This window comes from Pagrus major, chromosome 24 (genome assembly GCF_040436345.1).
Source record: "Pagrus major chromosome 24, Pma_NU_1.0".
Taxonomy (NCBI): Eukaryota; Metazoa; Chordata; class Actinopteri; order Spariformes; family Sparidae; genus Pagrus; species Pagrus major.
This window is the reverse complement of record NC_133238.1, coordinates 7,221,555-7,237,674: the sequence shown is the minus strand read 5'-3', so window position 1 is coordinate 7,237,674 and position 16,120 is coordinate 7,221,555. Positions and strand designations below refer to the sequence as shown.

General features: G+C 42.9%; 1 protein-coding gene across 1 annotated transcript in view; it reads left to right on the top strand.

The window, feature by feature from the left end:
- Window positions 1–16,120, top strand: part of pard3ba (par-3 family cell polarity regulator beta a) — a 183,866-nt gene that overhangs the window by 69,757 nt on the left and 97,989 nt on the right. The window contains exons 11-13 of the mRNA XM_073462491.1: window positions 4,756–4,941; window positions 7,721–7,882; window positions 9,737–9,823. Of these exons, the coding sequence (XP_073318592.1) occupies window positions 4,756–4,941; window positions 7,721–7,882; window positions 9,737–9,823 (435 nt within the window). The remainder of the gene's footprint in view (window positions 1–4,755; window positions 4,942–7,720; window positions 7,883–9,736; window positions 9,824–16,120) is intronic.

Here is a 16,120-nt window from a genome sequence, read left to right as displayed (position 1 = left end):
TATGAAAAGTCAGAAAGCGCTTCATCCTGAGGGGCCACATGAACGTCTGCGCCAAACTTCACAGCCATCCATCCAAAATTGATCTGACTATTTCCGTCTGCACCAAAGTGGGGGAACGTCTGGTGAGCCAACATCGCCATCCCCAGAGTTCTGTAGCTAGCTTAGCTATAAATAGGTGATGGAGGAGGGAATCTACATGTGCTGCATTGATACCAATAGAGATGCACTCAGTTATGCACAGTAATGCTTGACTGAGGGATGCAGGGAGATTAGAGGGCAGCTCAGCTAAACAACAGCAGGTTACTGTAAGGAGCTGGTCAGGAGTCAGTGTTTCACTCTGACTGCAGGGGACCCTTTGCTGATACAGCAGTTTGAACCCATGTCATCTGGTTAAAAGGCTTGGTTCTGTTCCTACTGCACCGTCATTCTGCCAATCTACAAGATTTATAATCTCCGCCTCAGCCCTCATAAAGTAATTTTTTATCTCCCTTGTACAAGTAAAGTAGACTTTTAGAGGAACTAGCTGAACTGCTGATTGATTAGTTTCAATAGAGGGAGTATTGATGTTTCATGAGCAGCGTGTGGTTCTGTGAAAGCACTCGGCAGCGCTGTGAGGCATACTGGTCCCTTTCAGTCAGAAGAATAACAATAAAGCCCACGAATTAGCCTCATTATTAGGATACAAAAGGAGGACGATTTTCTACCCCATCTCCTGTACTCTCACACACTCTCCAAGTAATTAAAAAGTGATAACTTCTAATCACAGTTTCATTCCTGTCAGCATTTCTGCTTCTCCGACGCTCGGCGCTCTCATTATTTCACGGGGCCTCGTTTTGTTTCAGGGCGGAGATTAGAGAGACGCTTTTTTTGATGTGGAGGGTTTTTTCCTCTTGTGGGTTTGGGCGGGAGCATGATGTGTGTGTTTGTTGTGTGTGTGTTAGGAGTAGAGTTATGAGTTTACCAAGGACAGGATGGAGGGGTCACTCTGCACATGGTTGACCCTTAGTTGCCAGCAAAGCCTAGGCCACTTGACAGGAAAAGGGGGTCGTCAAGCAGAAAGTGACTTTGCTGTCTTGCAGCTTTTCCCCTCCGCCCTCTTTTTTATTTGTTTCCTACCTCTCTACCTTTTTCCTCTCGTTCTGTCACTCTGTCTTAGAGCTGAAGCTCCTCTTTCACTCCTTTCCTTTTCATTATCTCCCCCCCCCCAACACCACAGAATTATCCCTCAATCAGTCATTTTACTTTCCTTTCTCTTTCGTTGTGAGGTAAAGGTGTAAAGCGGCGAAGAGGCAGACATTAAGGCGATTAATTGGCAGCTCCATCGTCGGCTCCGAGCGCGGCGAGATCTCATCTTAATTGAATGTCGCTCTCACCGATAATCCCACCGCTTTGAAACCCCCCATTTAGAAATCCTCAGCGACAAAAGGCTCTGTGTGTAATCGCTGTGTATCAGCCCCTCCTCGCCACCCACCCCGGGGTAAGAAAAGGCTCCTTTTTGTCTCCTCATTTGGGTGTTGAAGAGGGTGGTCTCTCTCCTGGCTAAAAGCTTGTTAAAGAGCCATTGCTGAGGGCTACTGATGGAGGGAAGGGGGGGGGGGGGGGTTGCAGAGCTTAGCCAAGGGGTCTCGGCCACCCTGGGGACACAATTCACCCCCAAGCAAAGGGCATTAGAGGGGATATTGGAGTATGTGTGCCTGCGCTGGGACCACCACTGAGATTCAGTTGGTTGTGTAAATAGATTTAAATCAGCAGTGAGATACTGTAGATAAACACGTCCCGTTTGTGTAACTTCACATTTTCATAACTTTCTGATATCTGTGATTCTTTCCTTCAGAGCCTGCTGCGCTCTGATATTTGTCCACCTTCACCTTGTGTGTTATTGCAGCGAGATCACAGAGGTATTTAAAACCTCCCAGGTTGCCATGCGAGTCTTCTCAAGTGTCTCTCGAGCAGGAAGTGGCGGATTGTCTTTGTAATTCCTCTGGTTTTGAGTAACAGCACTCTGAAATGCCTTGTTGATAAAAATAAGCCTTGACTGAAAGTCTTGTGTAATACTGAAATAGAAAATAGGATCCATGACTTTTGAAGGCAGCATTTTGCTTGTTTAATCTTATTATCATCATATCAAGGAACTGAATATGAGCCTGAAAGGAGATTATAAGTAGAGCCAATATAAGGTTATCACAGATGTATAGGTATTGAGTGTATGTTAGGAAGAACACAAAAATAAACTGCTGTAATAATTGATGTATTGGCAGAATGTTTATAAGTCCACCCCCATTCAAAAATGTTTTTTGTTTACTCACTTGGATCTTTGACACTAGAAGGCTGTTTTCACATTCAACTGTTGAAAGGGAGTAGATTCTCTCAGCTCCACTTACATCTCCAATATAAAACGTACATGTTGTGTTGGGTAGTATTGTGATACGAGACCATTTATTGTCTTAAAAAACGGTACATACAGCATGTCACAGTAAAAACAGCAATTACCTTTGGATACAGCACTTATTTTGGATATCATTCTATACTGATATCACATAAGTGTTGTCTTTTCCTCATTTCAAATGCTGCATTACAGTAAAGTTATGTCATTTTCTGGACTTAATAGCAATATTTAGTCAACGATAGTCCTACAGTTTATGAAGTGTTTTTGAGGAGATTTCAAAATATCGAGTTACGTCTTGTTTGTCGCGTCATAGCCCCAAAATATCGCATTATTTTAATGCCATATCGCTCAGCCCTTTTTACACGTGTTTGATGTGGAAACTTGAAACCTGCAGCACACAGAGGAGAAGGAGACATTATGTGTCCACCGGTCAAAATTTTTAAATTGATAATATTTGTATGTTCATAGGAAATGTCACTCTTAGAAATTGTCATAGCTGTCATAGTCACGAATGATCAGAAACAAACATTTGAGTGCTTTATATAAGGGTTGTGTGTGTTGTGTACAGGTACTGAGATCCCTGCAACTAGTTTCTGTTGGGCTCCAATTAGCAGGCACTGAGCTGTCATCTATTTTAAATTCAAAGTGAAAGCAGTGAGTAAACGCACTGTGTTGGATCAGTGTTTCACAGCACCTCTTCTTCTTTACTCCGACACAGACGACCTTCCAGGTTCAGCTCCGTTACCTTTACTGGGTTGAGAGCTCTGACGCACACACCCCTCCCGGCCTCAAGGCTTTAGCGGGCTGTTGTTTTAATTAAGCACCTAGACGAGTAGTGCTGACAGAGGGAGACACAATGTGGGGACTGGAGCATCATAGCGAGGTTGAGAGTGAGCTCCCGCGGTCATGAATTTTACAAAATTGTACTGGGGGACATATTTGACTCCTACACCCTTCAACATTGTGCCGTGATGAGAGAGGAAATGTGAACATGGATTCTGATTCAGCGGTGGGTGAGGAGCCTGATGTAAGGCTCAGCAATCCTGGTGTGGGTACTCAGATCTTTAGAGCAGTGACAGTCTGTATGGCTGGTATAATGTATATAAGCATATTCCTACAGAATTCACTTTGACATTTTCTCACTTTGAGTCAGGATGGAGTTCCTGTGGCTGTTGTCTGTATTATATCTCCTGAACTGACTGAATCTCTGATGTACTTTGAATGCAAGAAGAGTGGAAAAAACTATGAGTGAACACAGACACACACCTCCTCTTAACCTTCCATCCCTCCCCTCTAAAGAAAAATAAGGCTCTGGAGTGAAGTGGTGTTGAGGCGCCTCCCCTCTGCAGGCCCTCTTTTCCCTGGGTGACTGAACCTGGCATTCCCTCCCTCCCTCCTTCTTGCCATCCTCTAATGACAGACATTTTCCTTTTCTCTTTTGTTGCCTTTTGTCTCCCTCCTCTCTCCTCCATCTTATTTTCGAAGCAACGCCGCCGCCACCACGGTCATTTTCTCCGCATTAAATGGCAGTGGGCGAGGTGCGGTGGGTGGGTGAAAAATGTCGAGAGAGACCTGTAGAAAGTAGAGATGGAAAGGGAGTCGGGGGAGAAAGAGAAATTGAGAAAGAGGGAGAGGGAGAGGGGTGAGATGTACAGTAAGATTGAGAGATTAGGATGAAATGTAAAGAGTGAGTGGGGGGAGTGTGAACGAGAGTTGCGGGTATACCTCAGGGATGGGTTATTACTTTTAAATGCTCCTCTGCGCCTCTGTCCCCTTCCCTCCTCCGCCTCCTCCTCCGCCTCGTCTTTCCTCCCCCTTCCTCCCCCACTGTGCTCCAGGAGGAGGTATGAAAAGGTTATTATGTTTCCTTTAGAAATGGCTCGCTCTCCGTCTGCGCCTTTCATGTCCAAATGGAATAACCTCTCTACACTAGCTTTCTTCTTTTTCTCACTGCACCTTCATCTCTCTTTCCAGTACACAACACCTGCTCCTCTCTTCCTCCTTTCCTTTCTCTTACTGTCCTTTTTTCTTCCCCGCAGCCTTCTTCCATCTATCTCTTTAATCCGTTTCTGTTCTCCTTCCCTCTCATTTCTTTTTTCCCTCTGGTTTTTGCTGTTGGGTATAATCAGTATGGTGTAGGAGCATGCATTATCAGTCAGTGCATTAGGCATGGTGCTCCTACCTCAATCGTCAGCGATCATAGCCAACAGTTATTATGTAAAGCAGGTATTAGGTGTGTGTATAAAAGGCTTCCCTGTCTAGAATAGTGGCTTTTTACATAACATTTCAAGAAATATCTGAACTTGGGTAAAAATCTTATGCACTCGGCCTTCCTTCATCCCTCCCTCCCTCTATTTTCTGTTTTTCAGAAAGGTGAAGAGGCTGGCAGTCTGTTGTTGGAGGACGGCAGGGAGCAGCTGATGTACGAGATTCCTCTCAATGAAACGGGTTCGGCCGGCCTGGGGGTCAGCCTGAAGGGCAACAAGTCCAGAGAGACCGGGGAAGACCTGGGCATCTTCATCAAGTCTATCATCCACGGAGGAGCCGCTTACAAGGTAGAGGACCCTCACTGGGTGCCACGGGGCCTTTAGCAGCCACTTTCTGGAGGCCTTTTGCATCATCTCACATCCCGTCACAATCACTTCAGTAGTTTATTCTGTTATCCTGCTGACTAATATGAAGAGGACACTAAATATAAACAGAATCTTGCAGATGGATGCTTTGGATCTTTAATATGAAGATGTCTTTACTGTCCCTAAATGCCTCATTAAGCTTTTACCATTACAGAACCCTTTATTTGTCCATTAAAGAACTCCTAAAAAATACATCAAACATGAGAAATGAGAGGCATTGCTGGAACATTTTGAGAACTGTTTTATGTATTCAGATGTGCAGGACTTTCTTGTACCTTAATCTAATCAGGCGTTCTTTGCATTATTGATTTATCCAGTACATCAGCTCCAACCAGGAGCTGTTTTTTAGTGTGCTTTCTTGGCAGGAGAGTGGGGAGATTGTTCCTCTCTGATCTTTTTTTGTTCTCTTTTTTCACCCTGTTGAATGTGTCCACACTCCACCTCCTATTTCTGATGTCTTTCCTCTCATCTCCTCTTCCTTTGCACTTCTCTGTCTCATTTCCTGTCCTCGCCTTCCCTCGACCCTTGACTCCCATTGACCCTGAGTGGCCTCGTCACATCAGCGGTGCGGCAGTCTTATCTATATCACTCAGTTCCTCACTTCAATTGTAAGTGCATCAGGAAAAAAACATCCCGTTTCAGCACTTTGGAGATTCCTCCACTTGGCTTCGATATCTGGCCCCCGTCACATGTCGCAACCCCTCGTCGCTGCTCCCAGATCTGCGGCGAATGACGAGGAGGCACAGAGACGAGTGTGGCGTTGTAGATAAACGGCTGGTTTGGGATCAGGGCGGCCAGACGGCGGCTCCCCGAAGTGACTTCAGAAGTAGTTTTCCGACAGCTGCCGATGCGGATAGTGCTCCGACAGAATGGCCCAGTAAGATCTCCGGCTGGCTGCGAAACAGGTTTCTGGGACAAGATACCACATAAGAGGAAGAAAGACACTGAGGAAGAGAGACGGACAGTTGTGAGCGAGGGAGGGAGGAAGCCCATTGAAAGAAGACAGCGGGTGAACGAGTGCGAGAAGGGAGGGAATCTGAGGGAAGAAATGAGCAGTATCGAACAATAGAGAGATGGAAAGAGGCGGAATAAGAGGAGAAAAAGAAAATTGAAAAGTGGAGACACTCAGCAGGAACACATCTAGAGTGTGTGTGTGTGTGTGTGTCTGTGTCCCCGTACAGTGTGTGTGTGTGTGTGTGTGTGTGTGTGTGTGTGTGTGTGTGTGTGTGTGTGTGTGTGTGTGTGTGTGTGTGTGTGTGTGTGTGTGTGTGTGTGTGTGTGTCTCCTCCTCAATGTTGATGCATGCTAATGAAAAGCAGCTAAGGGGCCTGATGAGACATTGCAGTGCCAGACCGGTACAGAGGAGGGAACCCAGTCGTCCCCTGAGTCTGACTAACACACACACACATGATCACACATTAACACACACACACACACACTCACACAGCAGGCAAAAAAGGGAGGAGATGAGGAAGAGTCATGGAGAGATCTAACCTATTTCCATTAAAGAGTTTTGGCTGCTGTCAGGGCCCGGGGCCTCAATTACATTAAAAAAAAATGTTCTTTGACTTTATCCCTGATCCTGTCATACCATCATTTCAAAGAGTGTGCTAAAGAAAACAAATTAAAATTACATGTAGCGTGCTGCTGCTGCTTACATGGAGAATGAAGATATTAATAGGGAATATCAGAGACACCCGCCGATTCCGGCATAACTATCAATTTTTGATGGCATCCTTGGATTTGATGTGTGTCTGTCTGTGTGTGTGTGTGTGTGTGTGAGTGTGTGCGTGTGTGAGTGTGTGCGTGTGTGTGTGTGGTGCCAAGTCTGCATTTGGGGTCAGCCCAAGCGGTGCCTTGTTAATGAGATGAGGTCAAAGGTCAGTGCTGACCATAATGGACCGATCATGACTCCACATACACACACACACACACACACACACACACACACACACACACACACAAAGAGAGTCTATAGTGTGTCTCAAAGTGTCTTCATCTTTATCGTCCTTTTCTTTTTTTTATTTTGCCCTCTGCATTGCTCTCCTCATTTGATCCTCTCTTTCTCTTCCTCTCTTGCGCTCTCATCCTCCCTCGCTCACTCCCTCTCTCCCTCCAGGGCACTATTCTGTGTTGCCTCTCTATGAGAGGCTGCTATTTAAAACACTTAGAAGTGATTTAGTGCCCACGGAGGCTATTCCATTAGCTGCTCTATGTATTTATCATGGCTCTCCCACTCTCAGTAGATTGCTAACTCTACAATTTTCTTGCCTTCCCCCTTCTTCCATTTTCTAGTCTACTTTCTCTCTCTGTCACACTCGCCCTTACACGCACACACATTTTACAACTCTCCTAATTTCTCTTCTTCTTTATTCTCTTCTCTTAAAACTTTATTAGCGATCAGCCTTGTGTGTCTTACTTTATGTAAGATTTGGTCTTTTTACTCCTTTGCCCAAACCCAGTATTTTAACATAAAGTACTATTTTTGAGACATGAAGGAATATGAAGTCAACCCTCACACCTGTTATTGCTGCATTTTCTGTGACTGTTACTGTGACTCGTTTAGATAAAATGAAATGGCCTTTATTTTGAAAATCTCCCAGTCGACTGTATGTTTTACTGCTAATTCACTTCATGCCAGTTAGTTAAACTGACTGTAGGTGGTATGTCGATTAATGTTACAGTCTTCTTCTGCCAACAGGACGGTCGATTGAGTGTCAACGACCAGATGATAGCAGTGAACGGTGAGTCGCTGATAGGACGCTCCAACCACGCTGCCATGGAGACACTGAGACGCTCCATGTCGTCGGAGGGAACCTCCAGGGGCACCATCCAGCTCGTCGTGCTCCGAGCACCCAGACAGGTACAGCGGATAGAAGTAAAAACATTTCTTGAATATCATGGAAGTTTTATGGGTGTATTAGGTTACAACATGCCATGTATTTTTGTTACATGATTTGAACCCAGCTGGATTGGAAACCAGACTCTTGCTTTTTTGAAAAAAGACATTAACAGAAGTGAATGACATTTTGAGGTCATGGAAGAGCTCAAGCTTCATTTTGGAAAGTCTTGGAAAAGGCAGCGAGGTTTACATCAGCGGGTTGGCAGGAACGATGTGGCTAAATCTTCTTACAGTACAGTTCTTCAGAAGTCTATTGAGAGAATTAAAAAAAGAGTCTTGTTGGTATTATCATAATGAAATGTTTTTAACTTCATACTCGAGTGTACACGGGTGCAGCTCGCTGTTGTCTTCATGTTTTTCATTTTTGATAAAGATTAAGTCAGTCACTGACTCATGTCAATAAATTCCTCTTGAAGCTCTGGTGGATGTGGGGCAACATGTGAAAGATTTCAGACTGCCAGAGGTTGGTTAGATGTATTTGGTTACATGAAACATTTAGGAACACTTATGCATTATGAAACCATCTGCGCAGTCTGATGTGCTCAAAGATTATTCACAAGTAGCCGCCAGAGTTTTGACAGCAAAATCAATGACATATCATCCACATTAGGATCATGTCTCTCCCCAGTTCCGATTGTCTGAGGCTCACAGTAAAGATGCTGTACGTACTGTCAGCAGCTGACCTACATGCATCTCAGCAATGTGAATTCATTGGGAAGCACTTCATAATCTCTTCACAAACACATTCCAGCTGACTTTAGAGTGATACAGATGGTCTTCTTTTACTATTCATAGTATTGAAAGACACCTCAGCTTAGTAATTGTAGTGAAGATTGTTATAGCACTGCCACAATGTAAACACAGTTAGATGGAAATAATGAAAGCGTCTAAATAAAAGCTCACTTTGTGACAGTGACTGTCATGCTGTGTAATTTGCTTGAGTGTTAAATTTATAGCTTTTTGCCAAATCTGTATTCTCTGTCAGCTTTCTCGCAACAAACAAAGTGGATGTGATTTAACAGTTTTAAGATTCAGTTGGCACTTTATCAAGGAGGAGCAGTCAACAGTTCAGTTTCTTATTCAGGAGCCCTTTGATAAATCATGTGGCTGTAAACTGACACAACAACGGCTCTTTATTTACCTTATTCTCTAACACTCTCCATGAAGACCACATTTATAATGTGCTTGGTGTATTATAATGCATTCATAATGCTTTATGACTACATAATGTTTTCTGATGCTCTATATAGACAGTCTTAAACAATATGCATGTGATTTATAAGTAATTATAAGTTCAAATGATCGACTGACAATCCTTTGAGCTTCGACACCTCGACAATCAACTGTAGTAAGGACTTGTATGATGCTATAATAGCTGTATGGAGCAATTTTCTTTTTTTTTGTTATTTTTTACATTTAAAATTTTTTTTAATGGGGATGAGAAGTTAATGACTGAAATTTAATTTAATTTAATTTATGGGTGAACTTTTCCTTTAATCTTTAAAACCTATATGATTTATTAAAAGTGATAAAATAAGTTATTGAGTATACTGTTGGCCATAATGTATTATAAGCCCCATCAGCCAACCTCTATAACTAGTCAAGAACATCCATAAGACCCTTGAACTCATAATTCCTTATGTCACGTCTAGAATGTTTTATGACTTTTAGTATAATGCATCATAAAGAATTTTGAGTGTTTGTGAGTATAGTCATTGTTAATGCATTATAATTCGCTTTGAATGCCTCCATGATACATTGTAGATTATAGATAGGGTCTTCTCCAAATGACTTCCAAACTTCTTTTTCCTGCAGATGAGCAGCTCCAGCCCTGCACCAAGCGCAGCTACAAATGGATCCGCCACCTATCAACCCAACACCCAGTTGGGCACCAGCAATCAGGTACGAGTGGGTGACGCCCTCCACCAGCAGCAACAGCAGCAGCAGCCGCCTCCACCTCGCCGCTCCTCTTCCCTCCTCCCCTTGCTGAGGAGGCGAGCGTCAGAGCCGCTGCCACACAACCTCAGGCAGCGTTACGCACAAAGGCCAGGGGAGACACACACCAGATACACCTACGGTTATAACCAAAGGGAGAGACGTAGCGGTTACATATTTGGCTTCACACAAAAGGATGTAGAGTACAGCGATGATGACGCGCAAAATCATGTGTACAGCCCAGCTTCCAGGTATGAGTTTGGTTATGTCCCTCATGGTGAGACACTGAGCAGCTTTAACAGACCCTCAGAGGGAAATTTAAACGGGGAAAGCTACGATTATGGATACACACATGGACACGCACGTAGCAGAACGCCTGTAGACGTGCAGGGCCACACCACGCTCAATAACACTTACAATCACACATTCTGTGACACTCAGGGCAGCACACAGGGCCACAGGTCCCGGCACGCGCGCAGCCGCACACTGGACGCCAACCACACACAAGACAGCTGTCAGAGCAACAGTTATACTGAAAACATCCGAGCGATGGCAGGGCAGATGTACGGAGATCCACCCACACACAGCAGGATCAGATCAGAACAGAACAGAAACAGGCACAGATCCGCAGACAGATACGTGGACGCACACACGCACAACTATGTACACAATCAGGCTCTCACCAGACACCACCACCTCCGACTCTCTGGTGGACTCTGACCTCTCTGAAGTGTGTTTGTGACAATTGACTGCAAATTACTAACACAATGGAGCTCTTGCAGGTGATTCAAAGAACACATCCATAATCATAAAATTAAAATTGAACTGCTGAGAACGCATCAGTGCATGTGAAAAATCCTCAATGGTTCCTGCGATGATAAGAAGATGTCACTTTTCCTCTTTTGCACCAAATCTTTCATGTGTAAATACAGTAAGAGTTCAGTGATCGATGGTGCGGAAGCATATTAATCCGGCTGAAAGCTTTTCCCTTTGCCAGCGCCACTAACTGTCACAGCATTAACTTTTAGCGCTCTTTTAAAATTATTACCCATAAACTCAGCACAATACTAAATTCTTCACTGTGTGCGGCCTCCTTTCAGTCACATTGGTTTTAACTCACTTAAATTATGCTGTAACACTTTATTTTTATTTTTTTTTATTTTCCTTCAAACCGCTGGGCTGTCTACTGACTGTAAAGGCTTAATCTGCTCTTTCCTGTTTTGTCTATTTGTATAATGTTTTTATTAAATTTCCCTTTTTAATTTCAGTTTTTTTATTTTTTCACTGTATTTACGCTTTTTCTGTCTCACCTGCCTCTAGCCTCTGCTGAATAAAGCTAATCTGAAGCCTCCTGCATGCCTCTCTGTTTGTTTCTCTGCTTGGTTTCCAGCAGCTGTCCTCTCCTTTGCACCTCCTTTTTATTAAATAATATTGTGGTCCCTGCTCCCTCCGTTTTGGCCTCAGAAAAGTCTCTTTTCTTTTCTGCCTTTTCTTTATCCTTTGTTACCCTTTCCAAGCAGACACCGGATTATGTTCAATGAAAGTAAAACAACAGAAAACTCCCACTAGAAAAACATGAACACGATTCATTCTTTGAACCTAAGCATACCAAAATTGTAAATGAGTAGTCACACAATAGTCACACATTCACAGCCATATAGGTTATAATGAGCATATTTCAGGAGTATCTAATGAAAACTGACACAAGAGTAGTGTCAGTATTCGTGAATGCTGTGAACACACTCCCTTTTCAGATGTGATAAATGTGTTAAAATCAGACTGCATGGAATGTGTTAACCTTTGCTTATTTTTACCTCTTTCTCTTTTGTCTGTTGAAGTGCTGTTTTTAAAGAAAAGGTTCGCGTGAACTTGTGAAAAAAAAAGAAAAAAAGAAAAATTCCTCACTTTGGCAGTTTCTTTATTCCCCGGTGGTGAACGTGTGAGCAACATTAGAATCAATCACACAAGAAAAATTGTGTTCAAGAAACGCTTGAAAAGCAGCACAAACTCCTGGATGGACGGGACTGATGAAGATATCAGGCATGACGGAGGGTGACAAAAACAGCTTCTTTGTTAAGTCCGTCTTTTCAGCTCCATATTGAACCGTGACCGATTATTTCAAAAGCTAATAAAGATGTTTCACAGCAGTTAAAGCAGATGCCTTAGCGAGGGTTTATGGGTCGACTGCCGTTGACCCGCCCATTGTGGCATTTACATCTCATCCACGCCATCCTCCCATTAGTATGTGTGTGTTTGAGCCTGTGGATAAATGCTATCAAACCCAGTTCAAAGTTCAGTATATATCTGCATAGTCCTTCTCCCGTCATCACCAAACAGCCAGTCTGGTGACACCATGGGGCAGTGCGATAAAACAAACGCTCCCCAAAGCAGAAGCCCCTCAGCGTCCCTCCTTTCTGTCTGTCTGTCTGTCTGTCAGTCTGTCTCCAGCTTTACATTAGGGCCAAGTGATAATGATCTTAAATCCTAATCGCTATAAAATTAACATATTTACTTTGATAAATGTAACAAAGTTCTTTTTCTTTAAATACGTCAATGTGTTAGAGTATAATTCTTCTCTTGTTTTGGCTCTAGGGATGGCAATGTCAGTCCGTCAGACCACTTTGGTCCAGACTGAAATATCACGGATGGATTGCCATGAAATTTGGTGCAGACATTCATGGTCCTCAGACATTTCTCATTCCCCTCAGGATAAAAAGTTAGAAAACATTTTCTCTAGTATTCATCTTGTACCAGATAAACAATACTTTGGTTTATGTCCAAAAATCTGACATTATCCTTTGTCCTCAGTTTGTGCTAGCTGCTAATTAGCAAAAGTTTGCATGCTGACACTCTAAATAGATGGTAAGCATTATATATGCAAAACATCTGTGTACTAGCCAGGCCAGTCTCAAAGTGCAGCTGTGCCTTAGTACAGCTCATAGACAGTATAAATAGTGGACAAGGCTTCTGGGAATGAAAGTAAGTCCAATGCAGAGGAGCTTTCAACCCCTCTGTCTATTGGCCAGCAGGGGGCGACTCCACTGATTTTTAAAAACAACTCTAATTGTATATAAGCTTATGAGAAAATGACCCTACTTTGTACTCAACTTATTACCCCAGGAAACAGTTTCCTAATGAGTTTATGAACTCAGTTGCTAGTTTCAAGTCTTCTTATATACATCATGATGTTCATTTTGTAAACCATGGTCCCACTTGGGGGATGATGGACGATAAAGCAGTGTATTATTTAGGGCGTGGCTACCTTGTGATTGACAAGTTGATAGCAGTTTGTCTCAGTCAGATCCATCAGTATCCTCGCCAGCTCCGCCCTCTCCTCTATGGGCAAACATATGTGCATGAAGGCAGATGAAAATCTTCTGCCTGTGCTGACTTTGGGCAGTACAGGATGTAAGGCACGTGGAACAGTTTGCTGGTTTAGTCCGTTTTACGGGTCAACCACGCAGACGTCTTACTATTGGTTGTTCACCAATGTTGAACTCCATGCGAGGCACTATGCACATTTGCTTTGCCACTGGATGCGAATGTTCTTTTGGCCCTTCGCTTGCGTGAATGGAAGAGAACAGGAGGAGAATATTTGCTTCTGTTGATTTCGTGTGATCGTGGCCTGATGCCAAGCTCAAGACGTCACAGTAGGTTTTGGTGCAGCCTCACAGATCAGCTGGCATGGCTGCAGACTCTGTAGACTTGTTTCTGTATATTTGATGAGAAGCGGTAAATGGAAATGGCGTAGTCGTGCTCCCATACATGGTATGACGGATAGTACGGAGTTGGTGCATTTGAGCTTTTTTTGGTATTTATATGTTTTGGAAGAGAACACAACATATGGCTATTATAGGCTGACACTTAAGATTTAAAGACTGTGAACAAATTTCCCCATAGTAATTCATTCTTTAAAGAATGGTTCCTTTCTTGATAGATGTGATTTGATTTTCTTTTCACAGACAAGAAGCCCATTCATTTCCTCCCACACATGTGATGGAAAGTCACACTTTAATTTTGGCAAACCCTTAAAACATTTTTCACAGACTTTTAAATTATGACAGCCTGTGTCTTTTTGTCTTTCTCCCTTCTGTTCTCACTCGTAGTCAAACTGGAACATCTCTGACTGCCACAATAACATCCCTAATAAAACATGATTGAGCTGAAGTGAAATTTTTACTTGTTTATCACTCAGTCACTTAGTGCAGTTGTTACCTAACAGATGACTGACAAACTAATATAACTTAGATACAGCAGACGGATAAACAGGAAAACAATGGACATCAAAACTAAAACTATACAGATTAAAAAAATATATTGGTTTTGATATTAAAATCAAAGAGAATGAAGAGAGAAAAACACAATTTTCTGTGTTAGTTCCTTCCTCGCCTGAGCCGAATGATATGTGAGTGGGTTGGGTGACAATGTAGGGTGAGGCAGGGCTAAGCCTCTCTCTCAGAAGCCTATTGTATGCAGCTGTAGGTTGGGGCTGGCTGGATAGATGGATCCCCCCACTGTTTACTTATTGTTGTGGGATTAAGATATCTGACTGCCTGTCTGCCAGGCTGCTTCAAAAGCCTCGGGCGAGTCGTCAGTTTGTCGAGGCTAAAGGATGGACGGACGGATGGATGGATGGATGGATGGGTAGATAGATGAAGGGCTATGATGTGATTTATGTGACAATGGCACATGTGGAAGAGCTGTCAGAGCTTTGCACGTAAATGCACACTACACACATATATGAGCTCAAAGTGATTGACAGCTATGAATTCGTGACACATTAACATGTATGGTCGGTACTAATGATACCCCAGGGACTCCACGACATTACGAATACACCCCACTCAGCGCTTTGATACGATTTGAACACCTTTCATTATTGTCCACTGCGTCAAAGGATTATTTTTTTTATCACACTTAAATAACCGTATAGGTGTGTGTTTGTGTGTGTGTGTGTGACAGCTGTAGCTCCCATCTCTTTGACCAGAAAAGACTCCTTTCATCCTCCACCACCAGCACTTCCAGTCCCTATCTCCATCTGTGAGATGGGGGTCCTTTGTAGTGCTGGATGGCTGTTCGATAACATGCCTGTCAGTGCTCTCAGGATTATCTTAATTACTGTGCTTCCAATTGTGCACGTGAAGAGAATCACCATTTTTTTTTTGAGGATGCACAGTGTTGAAACTGGTTTTCAAAGGCATTCCCAAAGGCCTATTAATATATATATTTATTTACACTCTAGTTATCATTTCACACTCCGCAAAAAACATACTTTCCTCTTTCTTGACGAAAGATTTTGATTTAATATCTTTAAATTGTTAACTTCCTCCATGTCAAATAGTAACAGTTAAAAAAACGAACGACGGCTCACTGTAGAAGCATTCTCTAACTAAACGTCTAGCTGACATTAAGCAAAGGGAACCTTCTCGTCTGAATCGATGACAAATTTCTGTCTCAATTAAAATCAACTCGACTATTTTGTGATATTTTGAACATCACCCACGCTACACATCTCGTCAAAATCCTCAGGGGATTGTTCTAAATCTGCTCCTATCTCCTCAAAGCTCTGTTCCCATATCACCATCTGAGGTGAATCATAATTGCTTGGTTGCGAGATGTGACTGTACTACGACAAATTTAATGTAAAATCCCTGTTGGACTAAACTGCAATTATTATATCCCATGATTTTTTAAAAAACTTTCATTAGAAGTTAATCTACCTGTAATATTAATGCAGAATCGAGCCCGGATAGATGATGAAAATCAGTGAAAGTGGCTAGCACAGTATTTTAGATGAGACACTTTTTTGTGAGCATTGTCGGATTCTGGCTGCTTTCACCCCTCACCTGTTTAGTGCTGTTTAAACAGGCTTGTGTGCATATGCTGGTTTGTTTTGATTTATTTAGGCTGGTTGGGAAAGCTGTCAATCAGTCTCTCCTGCAGACCAAACAATCGCACGGAGGAACGCCTTAAAGGTGGGTTTGTTTTGGTCCACTTCCAAGGAGACTCTAGTGTGATCTATTTGTAGCCTCAAAGCTGTGTGATCGCAGAATGTTCAGACTTTTTTAAAATGTTGTTGAAACCTGCCAATCTCAAATGGTATTTGGACGTGCACGCCTACCATGTGTTGTTTAAAAGCCAGTTTGAACACCATTACTTTAAGAACACAATGCATCATTTTTAGCTGCGACCTACAGCTCAGACTGTTGGCCAGTCCACAAAAATGTCTTCACTGTGGCCAGAGTTTTCCCCCTAGAAGGATGA